The 15,000-nt window shown below is 45.0% G+C and overlaps 1 protein-coding gene across 8 annotated transcripts in view; it reads right to left on the reverse strand.

Annotated features, from left to right (window-relative positions):
• osbpl8 (oxysterol binding protein-like 8) overlaps positions 1–15,000 on the reverse strand; it is a 36,697-nt gene that overhangs the window by 3,306 nt on the left and 18,391 nt on the right. For 7 of the 8 annotated variants that reach the window (XM_027159583.2, XM_027159582.2, XM_027159580.2 and 4 more), the window contains 15 exons: positions 14,693–14,760; positions 14,371–14,451; positions 12,658–12,759; positions 12,150–12,353; positions 9,185–9,269; positions 7,044–7,185; positions 6,467–6,659; positions 6,027–6,211; positions 3,624–3,705; positions 3,420–3,518; positions 2,981–3,077; positions 2,624–2,722; positions 2,416–2,513; positions 2,197–2,286; positions 1–122 (listed from right to left, as the gene is read on the reverse strand). The exon at positions 1–122 is cut by the window's left edge and continues 15 nt beyond it. In XM_027159583.2, coding sequence (XP_027015384.1) covers positions 1–122; positions 2,197–2,286; positions 2,416–2,513; positions 2,624–2,722; positions 2,981–3,077; positions 3,420–3,518; positions 3,624–3,705; positions 6,027–6,211; positions 6,467–6,659; positions 7,044–7,185; positions 9,185–9,269; positions 12,150–12,353; positions 12,658–12,759; positions 14,371–14,451; positions 14,693–14,760 — 1,747 coding nt within the window. The remainder of the gene's footprint in view (positions 123–2,196; positions 2,287–2,415; positions 2,514–2,623; positions 2,723–2,980; positions 3,078–3,419; positions 3,519–3,623; positions 3,706–6,026; positions 6,212–6,466; positions 6,660–7,043; positions 7,186–9,184; positions 9,270–12,149; positions 12,354–12,657; positions 12,760–14,370; positions 14,452–14,692; positions 14,761–15,000) is intronic. The other variant, XM_047803765.1, reaches the window with a different exon arrangement.

The raw sequence follows: 15,000 nt of genomic DNA on the forward strand, positions 1-15,000 counted from the left end.
TCCCCCTGTTCCTCCGGGGTGACAGTGCAGCGGGTCAGGCGGCTCTGACGGAGCTCCAGAGTCGGGTTCCAGAACGTCTCGTATACGGCTGACTTTTTATCATTCATGAAGATCTCACTGTCCTGTGAGAAGGAACACATGCCCTGAAGTTAGCAGTAGAAGAAGAATACATAAACAAACTGCCCTCCATTTTCAACACGTATTCATCCAGGTCTGCCTCCAAAGGGGCTTCACTGACCTTCTGGTAAACTGCACCTGCATCCTGGGGACTTATTACACCAGTCTGAGTCTCAGCCTGTTAGGGGCTATAATTGCTGTTAAAGATGCCCCAGTTACCAGAAAACTATGCTCAGAAGTCCAACTCTTCTGTCATCGTGGACATCATTACATCATGGACATCATTTACATAAATAAATTATGGATGCTGTTTACAGAAAAGCTCAGGATGACAATGTAGATGATTGTGAGCTGTATACCGCTCCCTGGTGTCACCCAGATGATTCCCAGGTTCCCTGTCAGTCTGGTCCTATATATTTTATTCTATATAAATGATAAACTCTGTTATTTATATTCTGGACATTTATATTCCTGTAAAGCTGCTTTGTGTTCATTATTAAAACTGTTACAAATAGAATGTAATATAAACAGATAAGTGTGGTTTAATACAAGCCATCTGAGTAACTCTTGGCCAAGATCTCACATCATGACCTGCTCCACCACAGCATGAGCTGCTCCACTACAGCATGAGCTGCTCCACCACAGCATGAGCTGCTCCACCACAGCATGAGCTGCTCCACCGCAGCATGAGCTGCTCCACCACAGCATGACCTGCTCCAGCACAGCATGAGCTGCTCCACCACAGCATGAGCTACTCCAGCACATCATGAGCTGCTCCACCACATCATGAGCTGCTCCAGCACATCATGAGCTGCTCCAGCACATCATGAGCTGCTCCACCACATCATGACCTACTCCAGCACATCATGAGCTGCTCCACCACAGCATGAGCTGCTCCACCACAGCATGAGCTGCTCCACCACAGCATGAGCTGCTCCAGCACAGCATGAGCTGCTCCACCACAGCATGAGCTACTCCAGCACATCATGAGCTGCTCCACCACATCATGAGCTGCTCCAGCACATCATGAGCTGCTCCAGCACATCATGAGCTGCTCCAGCACATCATGAGCTGCTCCACCACATCATGAGCTGCTCCACCACATCATGAGCTACTCCAGCACATCATGAGCTGCTCCACCACATCATGACCTACTCCAGCACATCATGAGCTGCTCCACCACATCATGAGCTGCTCCACCACATCATGAGCTGCTCCACCACATCATGAGCTGCTCCACCACATCATGAGCTGGTCCAGCAGTATGTAGGCCTACAATGCACATTCTGACAAATCTCGATCCACCCATAACAATAAAAACATAATTGTAATCTGACTGATTAAATAATTATAATAATAAACTTCAAACACAATTATTAAATGGTCATACAGTAAAATGCCCAAGTGAAGAGTCCCATGTTGTGTTTCAGTGCTGCTTTTACTCAGCTCTAGTTAAATACAACACAATAAAGACTTAAGCCCTATTCGGACGGGATTAGTTTTACGTGGGGACGTGGAGTAATGCGACTTTACCTCAGGACATCTGTAATATTAATTGGCCAATTCGTACAGGACAAGACATCTCAGTAAAACTAGCAGAAGTGGGGGGGGGGGGGGAGACTCGCTTTACGCACCACAGTAACCTCCTTGTCGTCATGTGCATATGACGTCGCTTCCCGTTATCACGTGCGCAAACAGACAACTTAATGCGCCAAAAACTACTTTTAAACAGGAAATGAGGGAATTTTACCGTACACATTTACAGCGGGTCGATTCGGACGTTATCAGTATCACCTGAGGTCACTTTTCCGGACCTTTTTACAGAAGGTAAACGCCATAACCTGCATTCGGACGGGACTAAACACACTGAGAAGCTGTGGTAATAATTACTTTACCCCCCACATCCCCACGTTAAACTAATCCAGTCTGAATAGGACTAAAGTTACATTTCAGTGGACACAAAACATGCGGGTGGACTTTTAATGTCAGGATAATATTAAACCCCATGTTTACCGTGGGGCATGTCTCAGGACACACACACACACGCACACACAACAACACAAACACACACACACTTACCCAGTGTCCCTCCAGTGTTGCCAGCACTTCCTTCCCCAGTTTAATTTTGCCACTGATCTGATTCACACTGTCACTACTGCCAAGAAACGGCTGATGGGAGAGACATCATGATGCATTATGGAATAAGAATGGTAATCCAAAGTACAACCCCCACTCCACACACACACACACACACACACACACACACACACACACACACACACACACCCCAACACACACCTTCAGTTTGAACTCCAGTTGTGCACTGTAGCCTGTTTTTTCACAGGAGATGGTGACCTGACCTGCAAGCTCCAGCGTCATCGTCCCATACAGGATACCTGATGCACGCGCACACACACACACACACACACACACACACACACACACACACACATATATGTATGTATATACACCACGAGGTGTGTGTGTGACTGTAAGTGTGTGTTACCTTTGCAGTGTGCATATGGCATGTTCATGATGTAATCTTCTCCTCGGTTTAGGAAGGTCAGTCTGGCTTCTCCATCCAAAATAGCTGACAGAGAATTTCCTGAAAGTGAAACAGAAATACATATATGCACAGTGCACACACACACACACACACACACACACACACACACACACACACACACACACACACTCACATACATACACACACACACTCACATACATACACACACACACTCACACACACACACACACACACACACACACACACACACACACACACACACACACACACACACAACAACAACAACAACAACAACAACAACAGAAGAGATAAACAAAGAAGGGACATTGTAAATACCGTAGAACTTTGATTTGGCCAGGATGCTCCCACTCAGACAGAATCCGTCCTTCCTGTTACTGACATAGAAGGCAGAAACTGGAGGATGATGAGAAACCTAAAAAAGAGATCACACCTCAGAAGCAGTGTGTGTGTGAGTGTGTGTGTGTGTATGTGAGTGTGTGTGTGTGTGTGAGTGTATGTATGTGTGTGTGTGAGTGTATGTGTGTGTGAGTGTGTGTGTATGTTTATGTGTGTGTGTGTGTGTGTATATGTTTATGTGTGTGTGTGTGTGTGTGTGTGTGTATGTTTATGTGTGTGTGTGTGTGTGTGTGTGTGTATGTTTATGTGTGTGTGTGTATGTTTATGTGTGTGTGTGTGTGTGTGTGTGTGTGTGTGTGTGTGTGTGTGTTTATGTGTATGTTTATGTGTGTGTGTGTGTGTGTGTGTGTGTGTGTACCTGCTCTGCAATGTAAAATGTTTTGCTGTTGGTCTTTGGGTGAATCCACATGCAACGAAATGTTTCTCCTAAGATGGGGTTGTATGGTTTCTTCAGACCCTAAACACACACACACACACACACACACACACACACACACACACACATAAGACACTTGTAGTAATGGAGTCTGTACTCTGTACTGCTGAGCTGATGATACTTTACTTGTGGTTTCTTGTAGAACCCAGAGATGTACCACTTCACCACCTTCTTTATGCGGTTATAGGCGTTTTCTTCTAATGCTGCCCTGAACACACACAGAGAGAGAAACATCTGATCACTCACTCACTCACACTCACTCACACTCACTCACACTCACTCACACACACTCACTCACTCACACTCACACTCACACTCACTCACACTCACTCACTCACACTCACTCACACTCACACTCACACTCACTCACACACACTCACTCACACTCACTCACACTCACTCACACTCACACTCACTCACTCACACTCACACTCACACTCTCACTCACTCTCACTCACACTCACTCACACACACTCTCACTCACTCACTCCCACTCACTCACTCCCACTCATTCACACTTACTCCCACACACACTCACTCTCACTCACACTTACTCCCACACACACTCACACACTAACTCACACACACACAGACACACTCACTCACACACTAACTCACACACACACAGACACAATCACTCACACACTAACTCACACACACACACACAGAAACACACACACACACTAACTCACACACACGAACTCACTCACACACACTCACACACACACAGACACACAACTCAAACTCTACAATGCTCTTAAACACAAGAAATCCTTAAAAACCAAATAAATGAAAGCTTTCTCTTAACAATACGTAATAAATTGAACATAAACGCTTTTAGAGCTCCTGACAAAAGTCGTGTCGCTTATCTATTTTGTAGAAACTCCTGCCATTAACCTGACCTTTAATGACCTAACTGGTGTTAGACGTAGCTCATACGAAAAGCTAAAACCCTCCCAAATGATGTTTAATGCACTGAAATAAATTAGTTGCACTGAAAAAAGATTGGATTCACACAATTTATTGATGACGTCATCAGGAATAGCAAAGAAAGCAGTCTTCATCAATACTCTTTGGTTTCGTCTCCCAAGCTTCCTCTTTCATCCTACAACACATATGCTCTATGATGTTCATGTCTGGTGACCAGACTGGCCAATCCTGGAGCATCTTGATCTTCACCTTGAGGAACTTTGTGAAGATGGAAGTATGCGATGGAGCATCATCCTGCTGCAGAGTTTGGCCTCTTTGGCCTTATGGTTGGGAATATAAGAGGTAGCTAAGATTTCTTGGTATTTTAGACTATTGATGTAGCAGATCTCTCGCATGATGTAGCCTTCCACTCTGCAGATCTCTCGCACGCCCCCATACTGGATGTAACCCCAGACCATGATTTTACCGTCACCAAACTTCACTGTTTTCTGGGTGAATCTCAGACTCATGCGGCCTCCAGTAGGTCTCCTGCAATATTTGTGGTGACTGTGGTGTAATTCAACAGAAGATTCATCTGAAAAATCCACCTTCTGCCACTTTTCCAGCGTCCATCCTTTTAGCAGGCTGTGGGCCTTAGCAAATGCCACAGGGTTTTGTTTAGTGCTGGCTTCTGCTCACTGACTCGAGCATGGAGGCCATTTCGAGACAGAATCCGACAAACTGTTCTGGTTGACACAGGGACTTCAGGTGACCAGGTCTCGTGGAGCTCTGCTGCAGTGGAAAATGGGCTGGCCTTGGATTTTTCAGCCAACAAATGGTCCTCTCGAGCAGTTGTCTTGCGGGGGCTGCCTGACCTGGGCTTGTCCAAAACGTCTCCAGTCTCTTCACATCTTTTTTTTATCCTCTGTACATGACACTGAGACACACTGAAGGTGTCTGCCACATCAGCAGTGGATCTGGTCTTCAGCCTCTTGATAAACAAAACTTTTGTCTCAGGGTGAATCTTAGGCATGTTTGCAGAGGTCTAGTTGCAGTCGATGTGAAGGTCTAGTGTACTGGGGTTCTTTTTATACACACCTGAGACCTAATTGATCCATTATTAGTCACAGGTGAAGCTCATATGACAAAGACGACAAGACTTATGTCTTCGCAAACATTGACCCAATGGGCTTTACCAAGCTGTGAATATTAGAATACTTTTTACACTGAAACATTATTACAAAAGCTGTTGGGATTAAAATGAGCCATTTCTTGATTAGAAATATATTCCAGTGGCACTTCGGGTCAATTTGTACACGAGTGACAAGACTTTTGTCAGGGACTGTGGAACTCCTGGTTCTCCAACCAGCTACACCTGATCTTTCCTGGTTCTCCAACCAGCTAAACCTGATCTTTCCTGGTTCTCCAACCAGCTACACCTGATCTTTCCTGGTTCTCCAACCAGCTACACCTGATCTTTCCTGGTTCTCCAACCAGCTACACCTGATCTTTCCCCCATTCTAACACCATAACCTTAAGATCTTTAACCATTTTATGAACCATAGGAGAAGTGAGAGCTGATCTGTAAAGCCATAACTGCTGGTGTGTACACACACTCACTCAGACAGGAAGTCAGCATGGTAATAGTAGTCAGACAGTTTGTCCAGGAATGATCTGGGCTCCAGGATGAACGTGGGCAAGACCACTTTGGACAGATCCATTCCAGGTCGAACCTGTTTTAGCAGTGTCCAGATCAGAGACTTATTCTCCTCAGACACTGTTTCTGTCTGAGATGCCTCACCTGCCTGTGAACACACACACACACACACACACACACACACACACACACACACACACACACACACACACACACACACACACACACACCATTCATAAAAACAGTGACATTTCATCTACACAAATTATTAACAAACACACAAGCACTAATAAACAGACAGTTGCCATCTACACAAGTCACACAAAAACACTGATACACACACACACACACACACACACACACACACACACACACACACACACACACACACACACACACACACCTCGCCCAGCTCCTCATGGCTCTGCTCCATGTAAAGAGTTTCCCTCAGTGTGTCATGTTCCAGGTCTGCATACGATTCTTCCTGTCGTTCGCTGGTGTCACTGTCGCTCTCATCACTTTTCTCCCACTCGTCCTGCTCTATCTCTCTATCTGACTTATCTGAGTTCAGCTCATCCTTAAACTGGTCACTTTCACTACAAAGAGGGACCACAAACACATGGAACCCATCACACTTGTTTATATGATGTTTAGTTAAGCTAGGTGCTCTGTCACGGTTAGCTTTTAGCATCTTAGCTTTTCTTGTTCCTTTACATCACATCTGACATAAGTATACTTTCTCGTTACAGTACAGAAGTGTGTGTGTGTGTGTGTGTGTGTGTGTGTGTGTGTGTGTGTGTGTGTGTGTGTGTGTGTGTGAGATCGGTTAATGAGATTAAATATAATCATCATTATTAACAGATTTACAAAACTGGAAGATAAACATTTCAGATCTACTGTAAAGTTCTGGTACAAGAGCGTGTTATTTTGTATGTATATGTCCATGAGGTGTTGATCTGTGGCATAGGGGCAGTTCTTACTGCAGGTTGTGTGATCTCAACAGGCTGTAGAAGTTGATGTGTGTGTGTTCAGTTGTTTCCTCTTTTCCCTCACGGATCATTGTTCTCTTTAGCAGACTGGAACATTTCAGAGCCAGTTCAAGAGCGTCCATCCAGCAACGACCTACACACACACACACACACACACACACACACACACACACACACACACACACACACACACACACTGCAATCAGCTATAACATTATAATGTATAACTCTGTGTGTGTTTGTATTCAGTAGAACTTAACATGTACAACGGGCAAGTCGTGGCCTAATGGTTAGAGAGTCTGACTCGTAATCCGAAGGTTGTGGGTTCGAGTCTCGGGCCGGCCACGACTGAGGTGCCCTTGAGCAAGGCACCGAACCCCCCAACTGCTCTCCGGGCGCCGCACTGTGTGTGTTCACTGCTGTGTGTGTGCACTTTGGATGGGTCAAATGCAAAGAACAAATTCTGGGTCACCGTACTTAGCCGTATGTCACTTTCAATGTGAAGAGAACTAAATGGATTGGGACTAAGCTGCTTTGTAGCATGAAGAAAATCACTTATCACTGAGGCTCATCAGAAAAAAGTTTTAATTTCCTAAGGAGAATAAAGTAGGGAGTAAGAAAATATTGATGCACCTGAGTATCGTGATATTTTGGTAATACTGTATTGCAGTGTGATGATCTGGGGCTGCTTCAGTTTCTCAGTTTCAGCAATGTTACATGCACAAAAAATGTCAGCTGATGACCTAAAGTTACTGAATGACCAGGTTTCTCACTGGATTATTTTTTCATATATTCCAAGATGACGAGGTCAGAATTATATGGAGTCAAATTGTGTTCAGTGTGTACAATATTACAAGAAAGGTAAAGTTCTGATGTCCCTGTGTGTGACTAGGAGCTAGACATAAGATGGTGAGACTCGAGGCTCCAGCTCATGTAGACCTCAGTGAGGTTATAGTGACCAGGAGACATCAGGTTTAATCACAGTAACATCAATGTAACATCAGTATAAATAAACTGTGAACATTTGTACTCTTGCTCCTGCCAACTATTGTGTTATTTATTTTTAAAACTTCCACCACACCCCATTGAGAACTTTGGGGATGTGCTGCAGAAGACTACACACAGAGGTCCGACTCTCCCATCATCAATACAAGATCTTGGAGAGAAATTCATGAAACTCTGGAAGGAAATAAATTCAGTGACATTGCTTAAGGTTATCAAAATGATGCCACAGAAAATAAGGACGCTTTCACACCTACAGTTCGGTTCATTTGTCCGGACCAAAAGCAATACATGACCCATTGTAGCTTTTTATCAGTTTTGGTTCCTTTCCACACCACACTGATCGTTCTGTTCCGCACCAGTTGAAACGAACCAACATGCAGTCATGTGATAACATCCACATCACTCATTGGCCACACGTCTTTGAGCGTATTTACTAAACTGCTTCTTGATCGGTCAGAATAAACGTGCGGGAAATTCCAACGAAACTCCGGAAGTAAACAAAAAGAGTAAACTACAGGAATATACAGCATACACACACCATGGAGAGACGACTGTGTGCTGTGATTATGTTGGTGGTTGTAATCTACTACATCGCTTGTATACAGCGTTCTATGTAAAGTCTTCTTTTTCAGAATGAAGCGCGGATGCGGCTTGAAAATATCGTTTTAATGCACCGCAAACGGTGAAGACGCATCGCGAGACACTTCAGGAGGCGGCGAGCATTACTTTTACTGTGACATGCTCATCTTCCGAAAATATTGCCACGACCCACTACGGCAGCTGCTTTAGTCCAAAATGCACAATACATTTTGCAGTTAGGTCTATTCGATCTCGGACCATGTTCTCACCAAAAACAAACCGTACCAGAGTTCGTCTGAAAGCCTACAGACCACCTCTTCAAGGAGCTTTTGGTGCGCACCAGAGTTCGGTTGCTGCGTTCTCACCTGCCCAAACGAACCGCACCACATGAGCAATCGAACTCTGGTACGATTCAACCGAACTAAACAAGGCAGGTGTGAAAGCGCCCTAAGAATCATAATCAAAGCAAAATGCAATCCAACAAAATATTAGCGTGTTCGACTATTTTTTGTTAAGACAGAGTCTGTGTGTCAATGTGTGTACGTTACCATCTGACTCTGAGGCAGCTCGAAATATCAGGTGACTGCTGGGTAGAGGCTGTGTGATGGAACCAACAGTCTCTCCTTTAGGGCCCTGTCACACACACACACACACACACACACACACACACACACACACACACACACACACACACACATACACACACACACACACACACACACACACACATACACACTCACACACACACACACATACACACACACACACACACACACACATACACACACACACACACACACACATACACACACACACACACATATACACACACACACACACACACACACACACACACACACAATTACATCATTCACTTCTGACTACAATGTTAGGAGTGTATGTGGAGTGTAAGTGAAGTGTACAACAAAATCCACGGAGTTGTTTTTGTCAGGAAGCAGAAAGACTACTGAAAAGTTCTGTGCTGTTGTTGTGTCTTTGTGGAACGTCTTGGTCAGAAATTCCTGATATTTCAAAATTCTTATTACACACATGGACAGAATTGTTGGCACCCTTCGGTCAATTAAAGAAAAACTCACAATGGTCACAGAAAAAACTTTAATCTGACAAAAGTAATAATAAATAAAAATTCTGTGAAAGTTAACCAGTGAAAGTCAGACATTGCTTTTAAACCACGCTTCAACGGAATTATTAAAAAAAATAAACTCATGGAACAGGCCTAGACAAAAATGATGGCACCCCTAGAAAAGACTGAAAATAATGTGACCAAAGGGACATGTTCATTCAAGGTGTGTCCACTAATTAGCATCACGGGTGTCTACAATCAGTCAGTGGGCCTATATATAGGGCTCCAGGTAGTCACTGTGATGTCTGGTGACATGGTGTGTACACACACTCAACATGGACCAGAGGAAACTGTAATCCAAATTTTAACAAAAGAGCCCAGAAAGACTTCTAAAGAGATCCAAGGTGAACTTCATGCTCAAGGAACATCAGTGTCAGATCGCACCATGCGTTGTTGTTTGAGCCACAGTGGAGACTACATGGGAGACGACCAAGGAGGACACAGATCATTAAGCTAGACTGGAATATGCCAAACTACATGTTGACGAGCCACAAAGCTTCTGGGAGAATGTCCTATGGACAGATGAGACAAAAAATGGAACTTTTTGCCAAGGCACATCAGCTCTATGTTCACAGACGGAAAAATGAAGCATATCAAGAAAAGAAGACCGTCGCTACTGTGAAACATGGAGGAGGCTCTGTTATGTTCTGGGGCTGCTTTGCTGCATCTGGCACAGGGTGTCGAATCTGTGCAGGGTACGATGTCATCTGAAGACTATCAAGGGATTCTAAAGAGAAATGTGCTGGCCAGTGTCAGAAAGTTTGGTCTCAGTCGCAGGTCATGGGTCTTGTAACAGGACAATGACCCAAAGCACAGCTAAAAACACCCGAGACTGGCTATGAGGAAAACACTGGACTATTCTAAAGTGGCCTTCCATGAGCCCTGACCTCAATCCTATTGAGCACCCTAAGGAGCTGAAACATGTCGTCTGGAAAAGACATCCTTCTAACCAGAAACAAATGGAGCAGTTTGCTCATGAGGAGAGGGACAAAATACCTGCTGAGAGCTGCAGAAATCTCAGTGACAGTTACAGGAATCGTCTGATCACCTCAAAAGGTTGTGCAGCAAAATATTAAGTTAGGGGTGCCATCATTTTTGTCTAGGCCTGTTCCATGAGTTTATTTATTTAAATAATTCTGTTGAAGCGTGGCTGAAATGCAATGTCTGACTTTCATTGGTTAACAATCACAGAATTTTTATTTATTATTACTTTTGTCAGATTAAAGTTTTTCTGTGACCATTGTTAGTTTTTCTTTCATTGACCGAAGGGTACCAACAATTTTGTCCATGTGTGTACATTTCCAGCATTTAGCAGACACCCTTATATCCAGAACAACTTACATTATCTCATTTTTATACAACCGAGCAATTGAGGGTTAAGGGCCTTGCTCAGGGGCCCAACAGTGGCAGCTTGGTGGACCAGGGATCGAATTCACAACCTTCCGATTGGTCGCCCAACACCTTAACCACTAGGCTACCACATGCCCACGTATTAAGCCTTTGGACAAAAACTTGTCTATAATGTTAATTCATAACTCTGTTTGGGTGATGACATGCAACTAGGCCACCTAGTAGGTTGTTTAGTAAGTGTTGGACACTAAGTGTGGGACAGTAAGTGTGGGACAGTAAGTGTGAGACACTAAGAGTAAGTGTGGGACAGTAAGAGTGGGACAGTAAGTGTAAGTGTGGGACAGTAAGTGTAAGTGTGGGACAGTAAGTGTGAGACACTAAGAGTAAGTGTGGGACAGTAAGAGTGGGACAGTAAGTGTAAGTGTGGGACAGTAAGTGTGAGACACTAAGAGTAAGTGTGGGACAGTAAGAGTGGGACAGTAAGTGTAAGTGTGGGACAGTAAGAGTAAGTGTGGGACAGTAAGTGTGGGACACTAAGAGTAAGTGTGGGACAGTAAGAGTGGGACAGTAAGTGTGGGACAGTAAGAGTAAGTGTGGGACAGTAAGTGTGAGACACTAAGTGTGGGACAGTAAGAATGAGAACAGAATGAAAAACCTGTCCCAGTGTCCCCACTTAGCTCATGACTGATACACACACACAGCACTGCTCTGTTCATTATAAACTGTTCTGTAGCCCAGAATGAGGCTGGAATGCTCAGTAAAAACGCAAACACAGGAGTCTCTTATTTGTGGTTCCATGTGGATAAACTAAGTTAAGTTGAGTGTGTGTAATATATAGAATACAGGATATATAGAATACAGGATATATAGAATACAGGATATATAGAATACAGGATATATAGAATACAGGATATATAGAATACAGGATATATAGAATACAGGATATATAGAATACAGGATATATAGAATACAGGATATATAGAATACAGGATATATAGAATACAGGATATATAGAATACCTTGATGGCCCATATGGACTGTTCCAGTGGGTGGAACAGCTTAAAGCAGAAGCCGTTTTTCTTTGACGGCCTCTCGATTAGTTCGCACGCGCTCAGTAGCACCGTCCCAACCCACTGGTCACTTTTCTGACTCTTATAGATCAGTAACACACCTGGCTTCAACACACACCACAGCTTTGTCCAGCTCTTCAAAGAGCCACGGATCTGTCACACACACACACACACACACACACACACACACACACACACACACACACACACACACACACACACACACACACACAGAGTTGGAATCTTACATTTACAGAATACACCTTACATTTTTATCTGATTTTAAACACCTAAGTATTCGAGGGTTAAGGGCCATTCTCAGGGGGCCATCATTAATACATACTGATACGGTCATTTAATTAGGGAAATTAATTATAAAAGACAGAAAGTGAGAGTGACTCAACACCTGTCACCTCCACCCTGACACACACACACACACACACTCCCACACACTTACCTTAAGCCAGTCTGCCATGACAACAACTGAGGGATCAGTGATTGTGCTCAGCAGCTCTTTAGTTGCTCGCTTCTTCTCCTCCCTATAGTTCTTCTTCTGGACCTACACACACACACACACACAACACACACACACACACACATAAACTGTCACATTACCACACTTTATTCTTCACTCACTAATTCCCTTGATTTGCCATCTTCTTATTAAGAGGACGTTATGTCCAGTGTAGTGGTTTCTGCTAAGGGAAGAAGCCACTATACCTGATTATAGAAGTTGAAGCGACCTTATTGTGGTGGAGAGGTTTGCGTGCCTGAATGATCCTAGGAGCTATGTTGTCTGGGGCTTTCTGCCCCTGGTAGGGTCTCCCAAGGCAAACAGGTCCTGGGTGATGGGCCAGAAAAAGAGCGGTTCAAAACCCCTTACGAGGAAAAATAAAACAAGGTCCGTGACATCGCCCGGTATGGCGGTGGCAGTCGAAGGCGGGGTCCTCGGTGATCCAATCCCCGGACACGGAATCTGGCTCTAGGGACATGGAATGTCACCTTGCTGGAGGGGAAGGAGCCTGAGCTGGTACCCTAGGTCAGAGGTCGATGATTGATTTTGTGGTTGTTTCATCTGACCTCCGATCTTATTTCTTGGACACTCGGGTAAAGAGAGGGGCGGAGCTGTCAACCGATCACCACCTGGTGGTGAGTTGGATCCGATGGCGGGGGAGGAAGTTGGACAGGCTTGGCAGACCCAAACGTACTGTGAGGGTCTCCTGGGAACGTTTGGCAGAGTCTCCGGTCAAAGAGCTCTTCAACTCCCACCTCTGGAAGAGCGTCAACCAGATCCCGGGGGGGTTTGGAGACATTGAGTCCAAGTGGACCATGTTCTCCACTTCCATTGTCCATTGTGGGTACTGGAGAGGAGAATTTGTACGATAGTCGAACCTCGGATTCAGAAGGAACACTGCGGGTTTCGTCCCGGACGCGGAACACTGGACCATCTCTACACCCTCACCAGGTTGCTGGAGGGTTCATGGGAGTTTGCCCTCTGCTAAGGGCTGTCCGGTCCCTATATGACCGGAGCAGAGGTTTGGTTCGCTTTGCCGGCAGTAAGTCAGACTTGTTCCCGGTGCATGTTGGACACCAGCAGGGCTGCCCTTTGTCACCCGTCCTGTTCATTATTTATATGGACAGGATTTCTAGGTGCAGTCGGGGGCCGGAGGGAGTCCGGTTTGGGGACCACAGGATTTTTTCTCTGCTTTTTGCAGATGATGTTGTCCTGTTGGCTTCATCAAATCAGGACCTTCAGCGTGCACTGGGACGGTTTGCAGCCGAGTGTGAAGCGGCGGGGATGAGAATCAGCACCTCCAAGTCCGAGGCCATGGTTCTCAGTCGGAAAGGGGTGGCTTGCCCCCTTCAGGTTGCTGGAGAGCTCCTGCCTCAAGTGGAGGAGTTTAAGTATCTTGGGGTCTTGTTCACGAGTGAGGGAAGGATGGAGCGGGAGATCGACAGGCGGATCAGTGTATCTTCTGCAGTCGATATATTTACCAGTCGATCTACGTTCCTACCCTCACCTATGGTCATGAGCTTTGGGTCATGATCGAAAGGACAAGATCCCAGATACAGGCGGTTTAGGGAGTAGGGTGTAGGGAGTAAGGTGTAGGGAGTAGGGTGTAGAGAGTAGGGTGTAGGTAGTAAGGTGTAGGGTGTAGTAGTGTCTTACCTTGAGAGACTCTTTCTTGGTGAGCTTGTTAGCTGAGGCTGAAACATCTCTATCTGATCCATTATACAGCTTAGACTCAGACTGAGAATCATATCACACACACACACACACACACACACACACACACACACACACACACACACACACACACACACACACCAAAAAAATTGTTCCAAGAGAGTGACAATGCTTTGTTTGTGTGTGTGTGAGAGTGTGTGTGTGTGTGTGTGTGTGAGAGTGAGTGTGTGTGTGTGTGTGTGTGTGTGTGTGTGTGTGTGTGTGTGTGTGTGTGTGTGTGTGTGTGAGTTGGGCATTGTGTCACCTTGCTTTTTGATATGGACAGAGACGAATCTTCTTTCTGAGGTAAGATGTCCTCCTTCCGTTCAAAACCTGCAAACACGCGCACACACACACACACACACACACACACACACACACACACACACACACACACATTGCAGGTCTTGAGTTACAGAACACTTCCACCCTGCTCTTGTCTGTATAATGTGTGAGTACTGATCTTTCATCACTTAGATACAGTCCATTAGCACAACCTCATGTGAAGTGCAAACACATTTGCATAATAACTACTGTTAGCCCCGCCCACATCCTGGGGCCTAAATGATCCAC

Source organism: Tachysurus fulvidraco, chromosome 19 (assembly GCF_022655615.1).
Source record: "Tachysurus fulvidraco isolate hzauxx_2018 chromosome 19, HZAU_PFXX_2.0, whole genome shotgun sequence".
NCBI classification, from domain to species: domain Eukaryota; kingdom Metazoa; phylum Chordata; class Actinopteri; order Siluriformes; family Bagridae; genus Tachysurus; species Tachysurus fulvidraco.